General features: G+C 47.3%; 2 protein-coding genes across 2 annotated transcripts; both read right to left on the bottom strand.

The window, feature by feature from the left end:
- Positions 1 to 234: 234 nt before the first annotated feature.
- LOC119164733 (receptor-type tyrosine-protein phosphatase F) lies at positions 235 to 18,280 on the bottom strand. Its single transcript, XM_075894100.1, has 9 exons — positions 18,043 to 18,280; positions 9,951 to 10,329; positions 9,008 to 9,322; positions 7,673 to 7,969; positions 6,248 to 6,598; positions 5,206 to 5,487; positions 4,019 to 4,124; positions 581 to 636; positions 235 to 510 (listed from the first exon to the last, which is right to left on the bottom strand). Exons 1-9 carry the CDS (start codon positions 18,142 to 18,144, stop codon positions 479 to 481), a joined length of 1,920 nt encoding a protein of 639 aa, XP_075750215.1. The 5' UTR covers positions 18,145 to 18,280; the 3' UTR covers positions 235 to 478.
- An 898-nt stretch (positions 18,281 to 19,178) lies between these two features.
- Positions 19,179 to 23,639, bottom strand: LOC119187034 (prostaglandin reductase 2). The gene is made up of 2 exons (XM_037435326.2): positions 22,806 to 23,639; positions 19,179 to 19,882 (listed from the first exon to the last, which is right to left on the bottom strand). Exons 1-2 carry the CDS (start codon positions 23,550 to 23,552, stop codon positions 19,502 to 19,504), a joined length of 1,128 nt encoding a protein of 375 aa, XP_037291223.2. The 5' UTR covers positions 23,553 to 23,639; the 3' UTR covers positions 19,179 to 19,501.
- Between the last annotated feature and the right edge of the window lie 167 nt (positions 23,640 to 23,806).

Genomic DNA, 23,806 nt, shown 5'->3' with positions numbered 1-23,806 from the left:
TCAGTGCATACATCTTCCCCTATTATATTCATATACGCTGCTACGTTTTGTGACCTTCAAGACGTTTTTTGGGACGCATACCCGCCAGTAGTGCTTTTGCTGCGAGTAGACAATGACGTTTTTTTTTTTGTTTAATAATGTGACTTAAACTTTATACGCTGCTACGTTTTGTGACCTTCAAGACGTTTTTTGGGACGCATACCCGTCAGTAGTGCTTTTGCTGCGAGTAGACAATGACGTTTTTTTTTGTTTAATAATGTGACTTAAACTTTATACGCTGCTACGTTTTGCTATACTTTTCACCCCGGCATGTGCCGCTTTCTTGGGACGTCAGTGGTTCGGTTACGAAACGATCTCACGCCTGTTGCAACCGGTTTCGGTGAGTACAGATACAAATGAAGATTCGAGGGGTTCGATAACATAGAATACGTGAGAATTTTTCTTCTTCTCGTAAACCTATCTGATGGGACCGCAGGTCTTAAGTCCGCCTCGGAACAGTCTTCATGAAAACTGAAAAAGGTGAAAGAAACAAAATGGTGAGCGTAAAAGGGAAAATCAAGTGTGATGTGCGTTCGCTCACCGATGTCATCGTCGTCATTTTCCAAGGAGCTCATCCTCTTGTAAAGCTGAGGGCCCCTGCGTTCGCAACAATTCGCTGTTAGCAAACTCGACCATGGCAGGTTGTTAAAAGAACACTGAGCTGTTGAATGACCACATTAGACCGCTATCAGTCACACATCGCGTAGCTGGAAGTCTCCGTGACATTTCTGCACGCCAGTTAAGCAATGCATTCAGTAATGTAACTATTACACGGTACACTTCATTCGATCACAATAAAGAAATAAAACATCCATCACTGTGTCGATCATTCTGAAAGCAATGAAAACTTCCCGCGCCTTTAAGGAAAGAAAAAAAAAACGCCTGTGCGTATTAGGTGCGAAGCACACTAGGGGCTCGGCTTGTCGGCGTCCCTTGTTGTGACGGTCCGTGATAAAAATGGATGCGCGCCACAATGGGTTGAAATAACAACAGGGCACTATATACTCTCATTATAAAAAAATATAAAAAGGCAACAGTTACGTATTCCAACAAATTGCCAACGACGTTGGCGTATACCAGAAACTCCAGTCCATACATGCTTCACCCCTCCATAATTTTACAACAGAATTTTGCTTTCTTTCTTTCTCTTTTTTTTTGTTGATTTTCTAGGGCCTACTAAGTGCATTTGCGAAGCGCTCATTCGCAATTCAGGTTGAGAATAAGCGACCTACCCACTACTACGCGTCCGTATATAGTCAATAAGATATGCAGCGGCACGCTTGTTTGAGGCTGCACCTGATGCGGATTAAATGTATCCGACAGCTTTTGTAATGAGTAAACTAATGAACCATCCACTTTTTGTGCAACTCGCATGTTACGCCATGGTGCGATTCTATGTTGGTGTTACGCAATACATGTCCTGGCGCGAGTCGTCGCACTACACGACATCTTAGTTTTGTTATAAATGTTTCTACCATCACCACCTAGTTAGTTTGGTTCTTCTGTTATTGTACTTTTTCTCGAAACACTTTCAAGCACTGGTGTGGCTCTGGTGTAGAGTAGGGACGCAGAATTTTGAGATTTTTGTTCAGGCTTGGACCCATACATTTTACATTTATCGCGATTTTTGCGGGAAAACTCCAATTTTTTGCTCACAACCATGCAATGGCGCTGACACTGGGTTTTCTGCGAAACGAACTTTCTAACGCTATCGCATTAATGTATAAACAGATTCATTTTTGGATTTTCGCTTTGCCTTGCACTCGTGCAGAAATAGGTATACATTGAACTTCAATCGTAACGGCAAGCTACAGATAGTAAGTATGTACATAGCTTGCAGCAAGTGTCCACGGCGAGAGGCACAGTTCTCAAACAGTGAAGCCTGTGCACATGAACCGAATTAGGTATGTTTGGCACTTAGAAGAAAGTGAGTGCACTAGTGATCAATTCAGCGGGCTATATAAATGCTTCTTCCAATTGCACACAGACGTGTATTTGCTTTTGTCTTCGCTCCATTGTCCTACTAAATTAGAGGGGAGAATAAACAGAGTATATAGACGCTTCTAGAGAATATATCTGCACGTTTGCGCTAAAATGTGCAAGGTCTTTTTTCTCTTTTTGTAAACATGCTGTAAGCAGTTAGTAATCATTACCGCATCCTCCTTACACAGGTGTTGTCACACCGAACATCTGCATATACTGTGCAAAAAGCGCGTGGCGTTATCTGCAATTACAATGTACATGTACATGATGTCGGTGAACTTTGTAGAGAAAGTAATTTCACCTGTTTACCAGAACTGACTTGGTAAAGTATGCGAAATTTATCGGGAAGCGTGTAACATTACGACCGCATACCCCGTGTCACTCGCTGTTCGCGACGCTCGATTATAACAGCCCAGCTGTTACATATTGCACCGCAACCTGTATCACTTGGTCAGTAAAGAAAGTGCGGCGCAAAACACCGACTTCGTACAAGAAGCAAATCGGTGTGTGTGGTTCAAGGAAAAAAAAAACCTGCAGCGAAATAATCGCGCACATACATTTTTTTTTGTGCATGTCTGGCTGCCATGCGCATGCTCTACGCGATGAACGTCGTTCACATCTATATTCATGGGCTGAATACAAGGTGGCCCCTTATCTTTAGCGGGAGTTGAAAAATATGCCGACGCACTCTATAAAAGCGCGACCGAATGCATGTTGCTTAGCATTACAAGGAGCAAGTCACATTCATTTTTCTTCTTCGCTTAATCACCTAAATGGGCATGTTAACCACCTTTTGAAGCAACGAAGCTGGCTGAAAATTCCAATGGGAACATATATCTAATTTCCAAAACGACCGATTAGAACGTTTTCAACATTATACATGTTAACTATTATTGTGTTATTCGCCTCGACGGAGCTGTGGCTATAAAGTGCTCGGCTGCTGACCTGAAGGTTACGGGTTCGACCCCTGCCGCGGCGGCCGCATTTTGTTGGAGGCAAAGTGGTAGAGGCCCATGTACTTTGCGATGTCACTGCCCGTTAAACCAGATAGTTCAGATTACCGGAGCCTTTCATTACGGTGTCTCTCATAATCACATCATAGTTTTGGGACGTAGAACCCCAGATATAATTATCAGCGTGTTTCTGCTCACTACAGATACCCGCGAAGTACAAAAAAAAAGATGCCTATAGGCGCACCGTGACCGCAGTGCTTTAATGTTTGAAGCACAAACGACATGCTTTCCTCGTGACGGCAATAAGCAGGCGCAGCGGTTATCGCTTACGTTGCCGCTATATCAAAACGTGCGTCGTCGCACATCCGCCATTATCGTCGCTGTTCCGACAAGGCAGCGCATCCTGTCAAATGCTATAGGGTTGTTTGCATGCGGAACGGAGCACTGCAATCACAGCGCGCATAGGTGCGCAAGTGGGATCGTCACGTGGCAATTTTCTTTTGTATTTCGGGGAATCTGTAGTAGGCACAAAAACACTAATAATTTAACAGATATAAAGTTATAAGCTGTATAATAAGATGTTTTACAAGTTGATCTACAGCTGTCTACTTGAAATACTGTGCGTTCCTAAATGCCTGAAAGGTTAATAACATGTGCCACTTTTTCATCAAAAGCGACGTGGGATATGACGAAAGCAAAGTGCCACATACCCCATGCAGTAGCTGTTTATATCCATTGCGTCACGTTGTAATAAATTGCATCGGCATAATTTTATACTCTGGCTAGAGATAGCAGGGCCATCCTGAATACAATGAGAATATAGTAGAGATAAATGAAGACTTATTCGAGAAAATATGTAGAGATTGGCCTGAGGCTGTCTTTTACCTCTCACACAGGTTCATCAAACCGCAGATGGCCAACTTAAGGTAATACACCAGTGCGTTCTGTTATTACAAGGAAAAAAAAAGGAAGACGCGTGGCGCGTGGGTGAATTTCCAGGTGGGTTTCTCCACGTCACAGTACTGAAAAAAAAAAAAACTTACGTTCCTTTCTTCCGGCGGCAGACGACGAATACAATGAGACCCAAGGCAGTGACTATCACCGAGCACACGATGGTCCCTACGAGGTAACTGTCGGCCATAACAGCATCTGCAGAGAAAAGGTGTAGTCGCTGGTCAGTTTGCTGGTCGTTTTCCCGGATATCGCTTTCCGTGTGCCTCAATAATCTAAGCCCTGTGTATGCATTGCAGTAATGACGTAGAATATTACACAAATAGCTTTCTGCAGCTATAGCTTAAGCCCGGTGGTGGAAACACGGGAAATCACCCTTAGGGCCGTTCCACGCGCTTCCCGCACAGCCGCAACGCACGTGTCGGGACCCCTGCCGCACGCAAGCGGGCGACAAATAAGCCAATTGGCGACGCTCTTTCACCCTCCGCAGCGTCGCCAATTGGCTTATTTGTCCCCCGCTTGCATGCGGTAGGGGTCCCGGCACGTGCGTTGCGGCTGAGCGGGAAGCGCGTGGAACGGCCCTTGAGGGCGCTTTATACCACGTAACAAACACCCTACGATAAGGGTGTTCTGACAAACCAAAACTGGCGTTTCAAAACACACATGGCATGGCTGTTTTGGTTTTGTCAAAACACCCTTATCGTAGGGTGTTATGCGCACGGCTAGCACCCTCAAGGGCGCAAACCGATTTACTGTGAAAACAGCTATAAATCGCAGGCATTATTGTTTGGGTAAAGTCAACGGCCTGCCTGTATTTTGGTATCCGTGCTAGGCTATAGCCAATTTCCTCCGCCTCAAAGCAAGCTAAGCGTAAAATCTAGCGAGTGACGAAGAAGGCCGTGCCAACAACAGAGCAATTATAGAGACATGCATCAATGTACACTCTAATAAAAAAAATGGAGTATTCTGGAAGTATAGTGCTGCTACACAACAATTATCGTCATCTGATTGGCTCGTATTTATTTTCTTGAAAACCTGGCGCTAGCCACTTTCCTGTCGCGAATGCCATGTCACACTGATAACGCAGGCGCCGTTCGTGACCGCGAACTACCGGAACCGTGGTGATAGCGCGAGGAAAGTACTCTAAGTAGATGATTATTGTTTTGTAGCAGAAACACTCCCCAAATACTTATTTTTTTAAGTGTAAAGGTTACTTTCTTCGATACCAGCGATAATAAGTACCGAGCCATTGGTGAATATATACAGCGGGTGCACGAACCGATGCTGTCGGTGACGGTGACTTGCTTAGTGGTGAGAGGCCCAAGCACCTTGTTGTTCTGGCTGTCCATTCGGAAGGGCACCACGCTGACGTTGTAGTCGCTGTCGGCGTGTAGGTTGTGGATGATAAGGCGCGTACCCGTAACAGTTTTCTCCGAGCAGCGCTGGTTCTGGCACCAGGCGACCACGTAGCCCACGACGCCAGGCGCCGGGGACTCCCAGTTGGTCTCGACCGAGTCGGCGCTCACCATGCGCACATCCAAGGCGCGAAGTGCGGGCGGCGCTGCGATAACGACATGTCTGTGTAGCAGCCAAACACTAGAGTACCTTGTTTTTTGCGAAGCGGCCTGAAGAAGCGTTTGTTACACTATATTTGAAATGCAGACTTCAGCGCGCGGCTCGCGCTCTCACTTTTTGGATCCGGTGATATTTTCTGTACCACGACCTTTGAAACAGACATTTAAGAGTGACCCCTAATCTTTAACACTTAAAGTAAACATGCTCGTCGAAATCAGAATGCCACAACGCTAAACATTACGAAACGTGGCACGCGCCATCGAAACAGAAAAAAAAAACACAGCAAGAACGACCCCACGCTCCGGGACTTTTTGTATCTCCGGCGTTGGTAGTGACGTTGTCAAGATAATCTGGTCATATCATTTGATCTTCCTCCTCTCAAGACAGGAAGAATACCTCAGCCAGGAGGAGAAGAGAGCCGTCGAACAGAGCGTATCAAATGAAAGGGCGAAATGAGATCAGCAAACGCGCGTAGCCTCGCTAGTATACGACAGCATTTCGAAAAGTTCTAGCAGCTCATGTTTGTATCAGACCCGTGTACAACTGAAAAGCAACAAATAAATTTCGACCTTTCTGTGCCCCTTTACAAACACAGAATTCTCGAATTACCGATCTAAGAGGCAGGACGTGGACAATGTGTGTAACATTCCAGTTTTGACGTTTAATTCCCACCTATAGCACGCCTTCTACCACTGCAGTGTATGTGATCCATTAAAGCCTGCTTGGCCACGAAACCGAGTTTATACCTTCTGGCAGCGTCTCGACAGTGATGGTCTCGGGACTGCTCTCAATCCACCGGTGGCGGTCAGCCTGCAGATTGTAGGCGCTCACGGCAACCACGTACGTAGATTCCGGGACCAGTGGACCGACGGTGGCCCGAGTATCCCTCGCAGACTTCAACGTGTGGCACTCGGAGTGGTTAGTCAGCTTCGCCATCCAGTCGGCGTAGCTAGAGTTGTTGCCATCGCTGCTATGGTTGCACCAATGCACCACGTATCCGTCCAAGGGCCCGTTGGACTTGAGCGGCGCGCTCCAGCTCACCACCACCGTGCTCGTCGAGCGGCTAACCACGCGCAGGTTTTGAATCTTGGAAGGGGCTGCACGTGACGAAATATGTTGTATCGATTACGGGTAGAGAGGACCAAAATTATTGGACGTTTTCGGTACAGCGCGAAGAAGGGCACGATCGAAGTTTTAGACCCCGTGAGGCACTCACGGTCACTGAACATGGTCCCTTTTTGCTCACTAAGGTGTAAATGTGAGGACTAAATGTTAGTCTTTTGAGCTCGCCTGTGGGGACTAACTGTTAGACTCGGTGCCGTTAGTCTTTAAAAGTATTCATGGTTGTGGCAGCCCAATTAGTCCCCAAAAGGACGAACCACACACCCTTTTACCCTTGAGTGTATAAGTTCTAAGATTATCTGTAATGCCGCCTTGCATAAAACATAAGCTAACAAGAGAGCTGTAAGAGAAGGTCAAATACCAAGACAGGCGACACTGTCGCCTCTTTTCCACTGTCGCTTCCATTGGTCTAAACATCATCCGGTATAGATACGTAAGCTGATTGCGAAAACTAAGCTTTGAGAAAACATCAAGAGCGAGTAAATAACTGACGAATTAAGAAATAAAGGGCAAAATTATGGCTCTTTTTAGCATAACGAGTGGCTTATCCCAGCGACATTCAGGATACGGCTTTGAGCGAGGCAAAATCAAAGCCTCAGAAATGTCTAGGTAATTGAACGGTAGTTGAAAAAAAAAAGAATTATGTGCAGTTTTAACTGAATTTAAACAGAAAGAGCAGAACTACTGTGGCACCAGCCGTGGAGCTGTCGCCGAACGTTCAAAACGGGGACGCGAGACCTTCCGCTTTCCCAGAATGGTTATCTGCTGATCCTCGCCTCCACACTTCACTCCTGCCGTAGCTTCGCCTTTGTCGTCCTCATCTCTACTCAGCTTTGCCCTCTCCCCGCAGCTACCCTTTATCTAGCAGGCTGAACCAGCTCAACACGCTTCACAAGGCTTCCCTCTCACCCACTTGCTTTACTCATGCTCTCCCCATCGTCAGTTTTCGGCGGGAACAACAGGTCTCTAGGGATTTACATTGGCCCTCAAACAGCTCAGCTACCAGTATAAATCGCCAATAGATAGTTTATCTAAGCGCGCACACTAACCTCCGATGCTGGTCTTGACCTCGATGCGGGCCGGAACGCTGGCCACCTCTGTGCCGTCGTGCAGCTTGTTAAACGCCTTGACGTACACTTCGAAGAACGTGTCCGGAGTTAGATGCGTCACGGTCACCGAAGTGTTCTGCGTTTCCAGAGAGCTGCGCTTTTGATGTTCGCGTGCCGGACCGTAGAATACCGTGTAGCCGAACAAAGGGCCGCGCATCTCTTGTGGCGCCGACCACTCGAGACTTATCGCAGTGCTGGATATGCCTGTTAGCCGCAGGTGCTGTGGTGCAGTGGGTGCTGAAACAGCAAACGGTGCTCACTGAAATTCAGAGGGCTCCAGTGAAAATGGCAGATATAGTTTCAATAGACCCTTTTCAAAATTCAGTGCCGCCTATCGAACGAAACCAATACCATTCTTCCGCCATGTCTTCTTCACCCAAGGGACGCTCGTTGGCGTACCGTCTGAAACGCGATACACGTCCTGCAGAAACGCAAGCGGTGTCCATGTGCGCCGCTGCAGGGAACGCTCATTGGCGTCGCTGGAACACACAGCCCGCCAGCTCGCACGAGTGAACAAGTAAATAAGATATGTCGGAAGAGCCATGTTTCCAGTCTGAATTTTCTAAAGAGTATATTCGTCGCCGACGTGCGGTATCCGAGACGTTCGCGTTTAATGTGCCCGCTTGTACAGACCGATGCGCGAAACGTTTCGAGGAGTCGGCGCGAGATCGGTTTAATCTTCGGAGACCAATCGCGAAGGGCCGGACGCGCTTCTGCAATGTTTACCACGAACGCGTCGCGCTATCTTATCTGGCGAATCCGCAATCTTTTTGACCGGAGAAAACTTCAGTTCACGGCTGTCACATCGATGCGCAGTTAACATTGTCTATCCGCGATGACGGAATCTGTGCGAACACCAAGCCACGTAGCGCCTATTTTCAGAGTCGATCATGAAACAGTGCGTGCATCAACATGGCACCAATAGAGACGCTACGGGCGCACGTGTCTTCCCTTTCAAACTATTTCGCGCCTTCAAACTATCTCGTTTTGTGCGCTTCTTTGTGTTGGACAATGCTGGCCAATACGGCAAGCTTGAAGACGGAAAAAGTGCCCTTTGCGGCCAATGGTTGCAACGACGGGAGCGCTCAACGATATGATTCCCATGCATGTTAGTCCTGCGAAATTATTCGTCACTTTCGCAGACAAAACATTTTGATATCACGTCTACTCTCTAAAAATACGTTTTAAGTATGTTTTCAAACTGTGGGTTGCTCAAATATTTAGAATAATGTATGTGTCCTTCCAATAGCGTCAGTCGTTGCTGCAAAAGCTCACCTCCTGGCTGCGTCTTGAAGATGGTTTCATTGGCTACGATTCCGCCATTGGGAACGACAGTGCTCACTTCCACCTTATAAACCGTGTACGGTTCCAGCGACCGGAACTCGCAGTGGGGCTCCTCGGTTTTGACCAACTGAACGGGCACCTGATCGTGGGCGCTGTGCGTGACCGGCTTCCACAGCGACACGGTGAACCCGTGAGCAGCGGCTTCGGTCGTGCTCCACGTCACGTTAGCGGTGGTGCTCGTAGCCACGACGTGGACGGTCATTTCGAATGGGGTCGACAGCACCGGCTGACTCTTCGGTGTGGGTCCTGCGTATATATCGCGGTGAAATAGCACTTGAATCCATATCAGCCTCCGTGGACTGCATGTTACTCGTATACTGCCACGCATTGTCATTTCGTTTAATGTGCGCAACCTTTTTAAAGCTGACTCAACGAGGAAACTGTCTATCTGTCTCTTTGTCGCGTAAAAAGATCCATCGCCGTGAAGGAATACAAATGAATAAGACAACATAAGCTGTATTGGTGGCATCTGAGGCCCGGTTTCTTAACCAACGTTCTAAGGACGGCCACTATACGTATCCGGAAGATTTATATGCTTACGCATCCCATGAGAAACTTCTCAAGAAGTTTCAACATGGACTTTTCTTCCCCTTGTGAACTGTTCGTTGCCACCAAATAATACTACTGATATCACTTCACTCGCAATTAGCTGCTCTATTCAGAACTCTCCCCCTAAAACATGGAAATCCATACAGTTGTTCAAGCGTTCGCATGGTGCGATTCTACCTTGTCTGTCATCTTTGTTACCGCGTTCCCAGTTATTTGAACAACTGTGCTCCCATTCATTCATTCATTCATTCATTCATTCATTCATTCATTCATTCATTCATTCATTCATTCATTCATTCATTCATTCATTCATTCATAATCTTACCTGTTGTAGTGGGCTTACAGGTGACATCGCTGGCATTCTCTCCCGCGCAAAGATAGCGCACGCAGACCGTGTATTTGGTCTCGGCCGTGAGACTTCCGATGTAGATGGTGCTGGAATTACCGCTGCGGCACAGTGGCGGTGTCCGGACGGAGTTGTTTCTCGAGCACGCAATCTCCTTCATGCGGGGCGCCAGCAGCGCGTTGATGGCGCACACGCAGGTCCACTGATCCTCGTCCTGTGGCTCGTCCAGAATGACCTTCACGGCGCTAGACGAGCTGCTCACGGTGAATGATGGCTCGTGGCCCACGCACCAGGTCGCGTTCGCCGACTCCGTGACGTTCGCAGCCGCGTCATCGAGTGCACTCGCCGAGGCTGGCGGCTGCAGAAAGACCGAAAACGAGAAATGACGAATGTCTCTGGACAGTCTCGTATATGCCTCTGGACATTCTCGTATATATGCTCCAAACTCACAAATTCCCTTATGCATTCGCCTAAGACAACTCTTATGTGAAAGTCATCATTTTTTTCGTCTCAATCGATCTCTTGACCCACCCCTCCCCTACAAAAAAGATGTCCGCAGGTAAGTATAGTTACGTTAACTGTAAGGCCGGGCTTGAGTTATGCCGCGGAGCATCATCGTCTCGGGACAGGGAGTGTACGAGCGACGGCTTTCCCGATGCAATATATTGGCCTGTTATGTTTAGACGAACGGACGTGGAGCTTAGTTATACTCGTACGGGGAACGTTTGAAGCCGGGCTTGAGTTACGCCGCAGAGCGTCATGGTCTTGGGACCAGGAATGGATGCCGCCGACGAGAAGTCGTGCTCTCCAGAGGGTCGGGTGAATAAAGCATTTGGAGCGCCAGAAGTCTTCCCCGGTATAACTGAGGCCTCGCTCTATATACAAATAGGAGAATCGGCTGCCCCCCCCCCCCCCCATCCACACTAAATATCAGCGCACTTGCGAATCTGTATGCGTGCGCAAGAATAAGAGAGCCCCGAGCCAGTGGATGTGCGTGGGAATACGAGCCATGAGCGGGGGTCAGGGGGCAGTTCGAGACCCGTGTCAGCAGCGAGGAAAGGCGCAACGCCATTCGCGTGGGGCCAAACTGTTCTCTCCCTTTCTACTTTTTCTTTTTCTCTCCCCCGCCCCCTTGTGTTCTTCGATTATAAACACCCTCACACCCTTGTGTTCTTCGATTGGAAGAGCAGTGCGGGCTGTAACTATACGGTGTGGTAAGAACGGCGAGGCTCTGTGCTGCGTACTTCCTCGCAGTGCCCTGCTCTCTAACACCAAGTGATGTGTGAAAGAGTGAGGGCCTCTTGGTTGCACCCATTATTAAGTTCAGGTTAGTCTTCCCACCTGTAATTACCCTATGCAAATGTAATACAGTTTGCTCATAATCACTCAACGTCTCCAACGAAACACTTCACCCCCGCCGAGATTCATCGTCAAGAATCTCTCGCGTCAACTTTGCCGTAGGGAAAGAACCTTTAGTTTGACCTTAAACATGACGTGGTTTTTCACTGCCCATCGGAGGCAATGGCATAGCCAGAGAGCGACGAGGTGTTAAAACTTTCCTCCGCGAAATGTTTCAATTTTTCGTTTGTATAAGATACAATCACACACGAAAACGCGCGCACGAACATACATGAAGTACTGAGCGTGAAACAGCGCGCCGAGACGGGACAGAAAATGACAATCACGCTCGAATAGCTCGACCGCCAGCTATCAGTGTTATATAACGTGCGGTTGAACATCCCGCCTTCCCTCTTCCGAAAAATTTTCTGGCTACGCACGACTTCGTTCGCCTGCATCGTAGGCGTTGTAAGCGGTTCGCGATTCACCTGGCTTTGAACTGCCTCAGTGATTGTACCAAGCGATGCTCCCCCCCATGCATGAATACCGTTCGATTTCATTCCGTTAAGTAGTTTGCGACAGCGCAAGCGGAGGTAACAGTTCATGCATGCGTAGCGCAAAAGCGCGAAATCCCGATAGGCTCAGTGCTTAGTGCTGACATCGTGCACTTGTTTCCCGAAGAATTAAGTGGCGAGGAGACAGCGCCTGCAGGAATGTGAAAGCGAGGAAGAAATCTCTCCTGTCCTTGAACTAGCCCCCGTATTCTGGAACGTCCCTTCACTCAACGCTTCACCTTCACTTGAGAAAGCCGACGGGAGCGCCGTCTCTAGGCACGGCAATTCACTCCATATCAGCGATAATCTGCATGCTGCGATTTTTGAGTAGTGCAGCGTCATTTTGATCCGAGCTGTGGCGCAGCAGTGCTCAACTCTGTCAAGTAAAGGGCGAAAGTCGAGTCGAGGAGCGTTTGTGAATACGGGGGTAAGAGTGGCGTAGGCGCCGTTTTCGTGACATCCGCTGGTGTAAGCTATATAAACGACTGGCCGCTGTCCACGATAATACACTTGGCGCGTCGTGCCTTCGTTCGAAATCGTCACTTTCTTGTAAGCGGAAGCTGCGGTATGACGTACCAGAACGGCCGCGTTTCTTGTGCGCCAGGTGCGGTCGGTTTCAGGATCGGCCGTAAAATTCCACGATGAATATCTCAAATAGCGCGCAACTTCTGTCATTAAAAAAAAGAAAGAGCGCCTGCTATGTTTCTCATCTGAACAATGGCGTTTATATAAAAGTAATAAAAAATGTAATGAAATAGTTATCAGTCACTTCGATGTCACTTTAGCTGCGGCAAATTATTTGCACCTCCACGTAACGTTCATGTGCGAAGACGACAGGAGCCTGACTGTGACAGCATTTTCATCAAAACTTGAAAAACTGCATATTCTGAAAAAAGAAAAAAAAATTACCCTGTGTGCAAATTCGCCCGATGGCCGCACCCTTTAATTTTGAGGGGCACAGTGTTCTCGAATATTTCGTGCGCATTTTTCAAAAAGAAAAACAGAAAAAAAACGCACACGAACGTTTGAATAGCTTGAGCAGGTGCCGACAGCGCTGGGCATCCTCCATGCACACCGCGAGCCAGGGCGCACCGCAGCGGCAACGTCCTGCTTATCTCCGGCAGCAAGTTGGAACATACTACCGTTGTACCGGATGACCAAGGAACAATGTGTGCACGTATTATGTATACCCACTGTTGTTTCTAGAAGTCTTTTCCGCAGTGTTGTAGCGGGAAATTATTATTATTTTTTTCGAACGTGGCACGAAAATGTAGATGATCTGTACTCGAAGCTCCTGCGAACATGTGAGCCAGATATTATTGCTCATAATAATATCCCAAACACACGATATGAATACGCCGTAGTGGAAGGCTCTGGAAATTTCGACCAGCTGGTGTTCTCTAACGTGCACTGATATCACACAGTACACGGACCTCAGACATTTCGCCTCCATTAAAACGCGACCGCCACGGCCGGTGTCGAACCGGCGACCTATAACCACCACGGCAATATTGTAGCGCAGTACGCGACGGAGAGTTTGATGTTCGAAATTCAGCTACAAATAGCTCCGTCTTCTCTCGATGAACGGTGGCGTATGGACTGAATCGCAACTGTGTCATAAGCTCATGGTCACGTTGACTGCCCGATGAATGACTGCCGCGCCAGCCGCGGGGTGCCACTATGTCAACATCATGCTGAAGACCACGGCGCTTGAAATAACGCTGGAGGTAAACCACGTGATCAAAAAAATAGAAACAAGAAGAGTGAAAAGAGAGTGCTCAGTTATGTTAACCAATCTTGTACGCACGTAACTGTTGGGCCCCTCCCCCGCTTCGAGCCTCCGTGAAGCCAGGGTAGGACCCTGATTAAGCTTTCGCCGCGCTCGCTGAGATGAAAGGAAAATGTGAGAGCGTTTAATGTGCGAGATAATTTTTTTTTTGCGTTAGTCAATTCATGGAGCAATAAACACCGACAGTGAAGTCATTCGATGATTACTTGAAAAAGCCTTTCAGGGCCCCTTGACGGTTTCCGCATGTATAAAGCATTGGGGTTTCTTCTATATAATTCGATTATTATACACATACTGCTAGCAGTATGCTACCCTGTATACGCCGTAACAGTATCACTAAAGCGTGAACTAGTCCTCAAGACAACAGCACCTCACGGTCAGCAAAGCGCAGAAGCACGGACAAGCCTTCTGGTTGCGAACAAGCGCGCAACGCGGCTGCCCGCGATATATTTCGCGCTCTGAACTTTGAACGCGACTCAGTTGTACACTCCCAACGTTACTAGATAGCAACGTTACTAGATAATCTAGTAACGTTGGTACACTCCATGGTTGTACATAACAACAAGTAAGCGCTTTATCTAGAGTTCGTTTATTTTTGACCTCTTCGATAACCACACTTTCGTTGTCTCGCGCATGCGTACTCTGTATAGTACCACGCTAGCAGCATATATATACTTAAGTTGAGCTACGCACAGAGATAAAAAAAAAATCACACCCGTCATAGTACCTCGAAGTGTTTTCTGTCGACATTCTAGAGATTACATTATTACGCTGTCAAAGGCTCACGCCAAGGAAACGACACATGTATAAAGATGAAATAACTCAACAGACAAGGCGATTTGTCAATTACCCATTTATGTTAGTTCCTCGTCTATAGGTCCGTGTCGTTTTCGAGCCGTAAGGACATTGACAGTATCACCAACTTGCCCAAGGAATCACTCGAGCGGATTCTTTGGGCAAGTTGCTGATAGAAGATCTTCTAAATGATTACACGTTTGGTTATTACATACATGGGTACGTGCGTCGTTTAAGGGAATATGCAGCTCACGATAAATGTATTTCACAGCTTGCATACGCTCTTCCAAACGATACGTCGAACCCGTCGAGCTTTTCTACAGGCTGATATGTCCGATTAAGGGGCCCCATACCTACACTATATATATAAACACTGCTTTGCTTTCACTGCCTTAAACGGAAAAGCAGCACATGCACGGGAATTCAGAGTTTGCAGTGGGTTACAATTACCTAATTGACATCGACACACAAGGCAGAAGAAAAGCGTAGATTACAGTGAATTCAAGCACCATATGCGAATAAAGGCACTTCGTTGAAATCGAAGAGAGAGAGAGAGATACATGAAAGGAAAGGCAGGGAGGCTAATCAGACACACGTCCGGTTTACTACCCCGCACTGAGGGAAGAGATAAAGAGGGGAGGAAGGAGCGACAGAACAGTGGGAAGAAAGAAATGTTGAAATGGACGATGTCATTTTTAATGGCGGCGCTCGTTCAGCTCGGAGTTGGTTTTATGGTAGAACGAAAATAGTCCTCGTGCCCGTCAACTGTGAGCACAAAGTTACACGGCCCCAGCTTCGGTGAAGAAGCATGCAGACGCAATCTGCGATGAGATACCGCGGTGCCGTTTAACCATCTCATTTTTCTTCTATTTTTTTTTTTCAAGGGTTGAGAGCTACGGTGCTAACCCCGAAAAAGGTTTTCCAGCGCCACCACTCAGACATGACGCTTAATGTGGAACAATTTGTCAAATGCAGGCGTCCCATAGTGCGTGAACTTCTTGAGTGACCAATCAACCCTTGCACGCTGCCTGAAGGGGTCAGTCGAGGCCCTCGCTATGCATACAATGAACGCTTCACCTTAATCACTCGCTACGAAAAAAAAAAAAATCAGGCATGGTGCTCGAAATGGGGAATGACACTGAACGCAAGGAAAATGGTAGCCATAAGTTTTACAAACAAGGAAAAGCCTCTTAATTTCACATACAAATTAGGAAATTCACAAATCACCAAAAGTAACCATGTGAAATACTTGGGAGTTGCATTAACATCCAATCCCAGTTGGGAACCACACATAGCGACTATTTGTGCAAAAGCGCGAAGAAAGCTGTCGTTTGTCAAGAGAAGACTAAGAAAAGCGCCTCGTGAGGTTAAACTAACCGCGTATGAGACAGTAATTGGACCGGCACTAGAATATTCCGACACAATTTGGAGTCCCCATCACAAACTTGTCATCAAAAAAATTGAGCGAGTTCAAAATTTAGCAGTTCATTATGTGTTTTCAAGTTATTTCCGGCATACCAGTGTTACAGCTCTGCGTAAAAAAGCCGAGCTGTGTTGTCTTGATCAACACAGAATAATTTCCAAACTTAAATTTGTGTATAATTTGTATAATGAGCATTATAAAATATCCGGAACAGAACATATCCTTCACCCCCCCCCCCCCAGACACTCCTCAAGAACTAACCACAACAAGTCAATACGACTGCCTAAAAGTCACCATGACATTCATAAAAACTCTGCTTCTCCATCATCAATACCATACTGGAACAGTCTACCATCATATGCGGTGAACTGTTAAACGGTAGAATCTTTCGCTCAAGAAATCAGCAATAGTTTTCGTTCTAGTTAGTGTATTACATTTTGTAACATGCTCGCATGCGATATAAACACTGTATCTTTGAAACTGTTGACAACCATCCAGCATGGAACTGATTTTTATTGTTCTTTAATGTGATTGTCACTTTCGGCAGAATTGTAATAACTTTCTGTATTACCACTCCTGCTTGGACCGAGAAGGTCTGCAATATATTGAAATAAATAAAAAATGAAATAAGAAGCTCGGCTTCTTTGCACAACAGCCTGGAAATCATGGTGAAACTCATGGGAGACCTATTGAATTTTACGCATGTGAAATAAAGAATGGAAATTTCAAAAAAAAAAAAAGGAACCTCGCTAAGTCGGCAATGAACCAACGCTTTCGGATATGTTTTAGCAACGTCACGTTTTTTTTCTATATTGAATTTCACGGAGTTGTAGTTTGGTTTTTGAAAGTGAACAAAACAGTTTACGCATTACGATTGTGTGCACGACATTATATATATATATATATATATATATATATATATATATATATATATATATATATATATATATATATATATATATATATATATATATATATATATGTATATATATATATGTATATATCAGTCGACAACCTCTAAAACGAAGTTTCCTGTATAACGAAGGGTTCCTTACATGCAGGTTACGTACACTGCGATCAATGCTGTGTTCAACTTTTACAATGAAGTCACTTGTATATCAACGCATTTTGAAGGCGCTTAACACCGTCATGAAGGTATTGTCCTTAACTTCTGTTTTCTCAATGTGGCCCATTTTGGGAATTCAACTTATTGATTTCTGAAGTAAGACCCGTATTTCATGTTCGTAGGACTTGGGGATCCTCCCTGCCCTAATCGTATATTTCTCGCCGCCTGAGGTATACAACGCAACCTTCCGTGTGTTACGAGCAAACCAAGATTCGACGGATGTTTCAGCGTGCTCTCATCCTCTCGACAGCTGCTTGCAAAACTGACGTTCACCGTTGTGGTTGTTCAATTATTTGCCATCGCTTCCTTCATGGAATGGCCGGAGTGCTAGACAATGCCACCTATTCACATTGATCCCTTATCGGCTCATTCCACGGCACGAATCAGAGGTGCCACGTGCTCGGCAGGGACGTGTCAAGGGTCATTGCGCAAGTAGGTATCTACACATCGCCGAGTTTCTAAGGTGCCTGCCAGTAGCTTGTTGACCGTTCAACACAGCTTTAAAAGCATCAGTCGTGTTGCTCCTTCAGCAAGCGAGAACGAAAACCACGTAGCTGTCTCCGAGCAGTTCCGCTCTGCTTATCGTGAATAACGCTCGGCAAACGTCAAAGACGACGACACCATCTGAGCGTTGTTTGATTGAGCCGATATCTCATCGCTCTCCAAAAAAAGCCTAATCTCCAACATAGTTTTAACCTTCCGTCAGGTTACGGGGCGAGAATTGATTTGTCGTAAAAACTAAGACAACGTGAATGAGGAAGGCTCAGCAAGTGTTGGTTGCATGAAGTTAACGTCAGTAGGCCTACTGAATCGTGAACGTGCAGGACTTGGCGAGCAGAGCTGCGAGTTCAAAACTGTACCGCCGCCATGTTCTTGTCAGTTTAGTAGCGCTTAATGTAGATATTGTGATACGGCCAAAACTCCGGGAAAGATACTTCCGAGGCTATTCATCACGTGGCGTACACTTACAAACGTGCAACTCGTGCCCGTTGTAGAGATTAGGCGGGCCCTGGCGTGTGCCAAGCGCGTGCACCACCGCCACTCACCTGTTCAACGGTCGAGTTGGCCGAGGCAGTAGCGACAGGTACCGTACAGCACAGGACGACCGCTAGAAAACATATCTCCTTGCGAGTCACCCCGGCAGCCATCGTGGTTCGGGAGTAACGTCTATGACAGCTTCTCTGGCGCACCTCTGCAGGGCTAGGAACAAGGGTTCGACGCGCTTAACAACCGTCGTGGCTCTGCGCTTGTCATCCGCCCATCGGCGACTGCTAAGTCCGCCAAAGGATACACGTTATCGCACGGCTCTTTATCAGCGCGCCCGAGTTGTGTCTCTAGGGGGGGGGGGGGTGCGCGAGGCATGTTTTGGAGTGGATTCAGGTTGCCCGCACACCTTGTGCAATAAGCAAAGCCGCCGCGACAGTGACGTTCGGCGTGTTTATCTTGAGCTTGCAACCGACGGCGCATCGTTGCCATCGACGCTCTGGGATTGGCGGGATCGGTTTGAAAAGACGCTTTGTGCCCGCATAGAGCGAGAGGAGTCTGTGCTGGGGGTATTGCGTTACGAACGAAGAGCGAAGTGCGGCAAGCGAGCGATTCGCCAGAGAACGCGCTTGTGGGCTCCAGATGGTGCGAGCTCCAAGCGGAAACGACGGGCGATCGTTTAATTGGACACCACGAGTTTTCCTATCTTCGCAGTCTTTTTTTCCACGCTGAACTTATACAAGCATGTTTGCGGACTTGTAAAGCTTTTCGTAGAGTGACTAATCAAACTCCTTCACAAGGACGCCATTATCAGCTACGGCTATCGCCTATAAGGTCATAAAGACAACTGTCGGCATGCAAAAAGAAAGAAAAAAAGCTCGACAACGAAGCGACCATCGTCTGATTAGAGTGACGAATGCGAACACTGACGCCCGGTCCTGTCTTCAACGACTTCCGTTCTCGAGTTAAGCACGTGCATTGTTTGCCCTCGTGTTTTAAAAGAACGTGACCGCGCCTTAACGTTCTCATGCGTTGCAGCCCTTCCTATGATAAGTTTAGTGCTAAAATGACAGTCGCATTTCCGTACACCACGACTTTCCGTATCACTTGCGGAAATTTATACTACAATCAGAGAAGCAGTAACTTTCACGCATTTGTGCAGTACAAACGAAAAATGGCAGTCATGAAAGCAACCAGCAAGCCTATATACGACGTTTTATTATACACAACGAGCCTAGAACTTACGAAAGGCTGAAGCGGTTATTTCTGCAAGCGCAGATGCAGGAAAGCGGCGAGAATTCGCAGTGAGGAATCGCACGTGCCGTCGAAGCATAATTATATTGGTCCCAGGAAACAATCCTCTCTCTCTCTCTCTTTCTTTTTAAGGGCCGAGCAGTCCAGAGAGCACGATGCAGCTTTGGGAAATGCGGCATACTTGCCAGCAATACCTGACACGCGATTTGTCGCGTCTTCTTCAGATGCCTTGTACGTTGATGACTCTTACTTCGGGCTTGAAGCACGTCACGCGGATTCTGCAAGGTCGCTGACGATGACCACTTGCTTCCCGATATTTTTTCCGTTCATCATGTTGATGAAAGCTTGCGGCGCGTTTTCGATGCCCCTCTCGACGGTCTGCCGCGCGATGAGCTTTCCTTCGTTGAGCCAGGCTTTCAGATGGGCGAGGGACTCGTCAAACTTGTCCTGGTACTGGAGCACCAGGAACCGGTCGCGGCTGATGCGCTTCTCCTGGACGATCTTCTGCACGTCCTCAGACAGTGGCGGCGGGTATTCAACGTTCTTGTTGTACACGGATATTTGGCCACACAACACGATGTTCGAGTCCGGAGCCATGTGCCGGATGACGGCGTCGCTGATGGGGCCACCGACGTTGTCGAAGTACACCTGCGAGCGCGAAAGAATCTCCTGGTAAGCGACACCGGAATAATGCATGTGTATATGTCAATCACGCTTAATCGTCATCATCGCTTGCGGTAAAAGTATTGGGTGATGATTGAAATGCCTAGATATGCGTTCCCCTCCGCAGCTTTGGGGAGGGGGGAAGGGGGACGCAATTAGGCAGAATGCAACAGTTCTCTCTAGGCAACGTTGACGCCTATGCATACGGATAGCTAAACATGCAGCCTTCAATGTTGGCACGCCCCGCCGTGGTGGTCTAGTGGCTAAGGTACTCGGCTGCTGACCCGCAGGGCGCGGGTTCAAATCCCGGATGCGGCGGCTGCGTTTCCGATGGAGGCGGAAATGTTGTAGGCCCGTGTGCTCAGATTTGGGTGCACGTTAAAGAACCCCAGGTGGTCTAAATTTCCGGAGCCCTCCACTACGGCGTCTCTCATAATCATATAGTGGTTTTGGGACGTTAAACCCCAGATATCAATCAATCAATCAATGTTGGCACACCAGATGACAACGCTTTTGCATTTCTGCGGCAAAGGAAGATAGATATTGCAAACATGCAATCTTTTTCAGAAGCTTGGACACTTCTGAAAGCCTTCACGGAAGCAAACGAAAAAAAAAAAAAAGGTGGGGGTGGTGAGACGCTGCAAAGCGTCTTTTCGACTAACGTTGTTTCCGACTGCCTTCTCAGTGTAGCACCGGTGTGTGTGTGGCATCGGACACCTGGATGAAATAAATGAAAGAGTAACGATTGGTACACGGAAACTGAAGTTATTCCGAAAGATGACGAGAAAAAAAGAAAGCGTTTAAACTTTGGAAATTTACACTTGTCACTAAGGTCAGCGGTCAACATCATCGCGTGCCTCTGATATATAAACCCACGTCTGTGCCGTTCTTTTAGATAACTTGAACACCCTATTATATCGCGTTAGGAGTCATGACATCGCTGTTCAGCCAAGCCTGATGTTTCAGGGTGTAGCAACAGCCGTTTAATTATTAATATACGTGTTATTTAAATTATCACCCAAAAAATGTCTGCGGTTCTAGCGGAAACCGGCTAGCGACTCAGTTTTTCACATGCGCAAGGCAGGAACACCACGTTCTTGTGGGCGCAGTTGCTCCCCCCCCCCCCCCCTATGTTGCAGGCGCAGAGCCGAGTTGCAAGTATTTTAAAATAAATTCTATTTTACCTCACGATTATTACACTTCAACTGGAAACCTCAAATAACGTTCCACACGATTTTCTTGCCTTCAATGCCTGTAAATAGTTAGAATAAACTACTGTAAAACATCGAGTAAGCCCCCCCCCCCCCTCCCCTCCACAGACACACCACGGCGAAAGATAACCCAAGGGGGAAAACAGGATTGCTCGGTCACATATCAAAATTCCAGATTACGGACTCTGCACGTGCTTCCAATGAAATGCTTTATTAAATACCATTTTGCAACTCCACAATATTTTTCAATTTTGCTAGCGTATATTACATGTACACATACAAAAGCACGTACGAACATACATAAACTATGGTAAAACCCTTCCCCCAGATTTTATTGTATTTTTTAAGTATTTCTTTTTACTCAGCTTGTTTACGAGAACGAAAACTCTGTTACTACATTTACTCATCGTTCGCAGGAACACAGATAAAGAAGCACATGGTAAATAAAGAAGCGTCAAACAATGAACACACTAATGCCGGCAGAATCAAATATCGGCAAAAGCCTTTAAGAGAGTCGAAGTTTGGGTCAGTTGGTGATGCGCTGTTAGTAGAGTGAAACAGAGACACAAATGTGAGATATCGACCTCGTCAAGCCCGTCTCACACTTTACCGCGGCAAAGCACCTCGGGAGGTGACTCAGGATTTACGCGAAGCTCAACAGTCAGCGGTGGGATGCAAGGTGTAGCCACGGGAGGTCCGAGGTACTGTATACCTCTTCGTATTCCGCACCCACACGCGACTTTGTGTTCCAGGTTTGGTGCACTGATATGCGCTATTGCTTTGTTCAGAAGCGTAACTCCGTTGACGTGAGCCCACATTTTTTTTTTTTTTTTTTTTTTTGCACGAGGGGGCAACATTATTTCGGCAGTGCTGTAGAAGCTACAGAACCGAAACGCACGCCTGCTGGCGCACCAGGAAATAGTACCTAGATTTATTGATCATTTTCTCATTTCCCGTGCTCAAATAAATACTGCTTTATCTACTATTACGAGAAGTCGTAGGTCAGTTGGTCCGTGCGCGGAAGCAAACTCGCCGTTAAGTTCACGGAAAACAATGTGCTCGAAACGTGGCCCTGAATTAAGCGTATACTAAACAATCGAAATGTCTCTCTCATCTACATCCCCCCCCCCCACACACACACACGAGTGTGTGTGTGTGTTCGTTCCACTGCCAAGATGAGCTGTACTGGATGTAGTACTGTCAGCCTCAAATGAAACCAGAACAGCGGCAAGCCTTCGCGATGGTATAGCGAGTGCCATCCGCTTATCACCATGGACAGCAGCGTATATATGCGCAGTGCTGCAGAACAGTATGCGCGTGCCGGCCCTTTGTGGTAAGTAGACGGCACGCACTATACCATCGCGAAGGCCTGCCGCTGTTCTGGTTTCATTTGAGGCTGGTAGTACATGCACACGTCTGCACACACAATCGCAGGCATATGAAAGTCGGATCCCTTCTCTCCGGAATTAAAACCTGGATATGCAGTCTGAGATGCTGTGACAAAACTGACACGATTACTATGCGATACTTTCTAGCGGGTGATAATTAATCACGCGGTATATATTCACAGCTTATCGGGACGAGAAGAGAAAGTGCGTGACTTTCGGTGGCTCAATGTTGCGCCGATACTGCTGTTTCGTGTTACCATGCCACCAACCCCTTTAATTGAAAGTTCTATGAAAAGTAGCTCTGCTCACTTGTACGCCACCGGGGCACGTCTCAGTCAGCCTCTTGTCCACGTCCTGAGTCTTGTAATTAATGGCCGCGTCTAACTTGAGCGTGTTGGTCAAGAAGTCGCACTTCTCGTCCGAGCCGCATATGCCGACCACTCTCTTGCAGCCTTCTAGCTTGGCAATCTGGCCCGCTAGGGATCCGCAGGCGCCAGCAGCAGCGGACACAACGCAAGTCTGGTTGGCGGACGGTTTGAGTCCGCCCTTCTCCCGCAGTCCCAGCAGAGCCGTGAGTCCCGTCAGACCGAGGCACGTCAGTACGACGGAGACATCGCCGCCGACTTCTTTGACGTCCAATTTTTGCAGCGAATCGGCGGTCGTCTTGAAATACAGCTGCCAGGGCCACGACATGGCTCTGCAGACAACGTCACCTTTCTCGAGAAGCGGGCTGTGCGATTGCTCGATGACGCCGACTCCACCCAGTCCTTCGACGCAGCGACCGATAAGCCACGGCGTCAGGTAGTGGACGCCCGTGTTTTCGTTCATGCGACATCGTAAGGCCGGATCGATGGACAGGAACACGCTGCGAACCAGGACCTCTCCGTCAGCGAAGTCCTGCGGTGTACCGCACTGCTCCGTAGCGAAGTTGCTCAGCTGAGGCTCGCCATCGACGCCAGGACGAGACTTGAGCACAACGCGTTTGTTAATCGGACCGGAGAACGAAGAAGGGCTCTCATTAGTCGTAGAAGTTGCACATTCGCAACGAGATTCCATGTCTAAACCGCGGCCGAAGTTCGAGTACCTAGAAAAAACGTTTGAACCGCTACATAGAGAACGATGACCTGGGCGCTGCCATTTTGTGAAGCATTCTGTCAAAACAAACACAAAGCAAATCAATTATTATAATAAATAACTTTAAAATCACATTTGAATAAATTTATTATAAAAAATGTGTTTTATTGAAGCAGAGCATTCCAAGATATCATAATTTTTTTACTAATGATTGCTTCCAACAGTATCCAATCCAA

The sequence above is a fragment of the Rhipicephalus microplus genome, chromosome 1, assembly GCF_043290135.1.
Source record: "Rhipicephalus microplus isolate Deutch F79 chromosome 1, USDA_Rmic, whole genome shotgun sequence".
NCBI lineage: Eukaryota > Metazoa > Arthropoda > Arachnida > Ixodida > Ixodidae > Rhipicephalus > Rhipicephalus microplus.
This window is presented reverse-complemented; position numbering and strand designations above follow the sequence as displayed.

Coding starts and splice junctions, on each gene's coding strand:
- LOC119187034 (XM_037435326.2), bottom strand. CDS start 23,552: ATGGAATCTCGTTGCGAATGTGCAACTTCTACGACTAATGAGAGCCCT. Junction 19,883..22,805: donor CGTGCCCCGGTGGCGTACAA/GTGAGCAGAGCT, acceptor TCGCGCTCGCAG/GTGTACTTCGACAACGTCGG.
- LOC119164733 (XM_075894100.1), bottom strand. CDS start 18,144: ATGGCTGCCGGGGTGACTCGCAAGGAGATATGTTTTCTAGCGGTCGTC. Junction 10,330..18,042: donor CCAACTCGACCGTTGAACAG/GTGAGTGGCGGT, acceptor GTCTTTCTGCAG/CCGCCAGCCTCGGCGAGTGC. Junction 5,488..6,247: donor TGTCGAGACGCTGCCAGAAG/GTATAAACTCGG, acceptor TCGTTATCGCAG/CGCCGCCCGCACTTCGCGCC.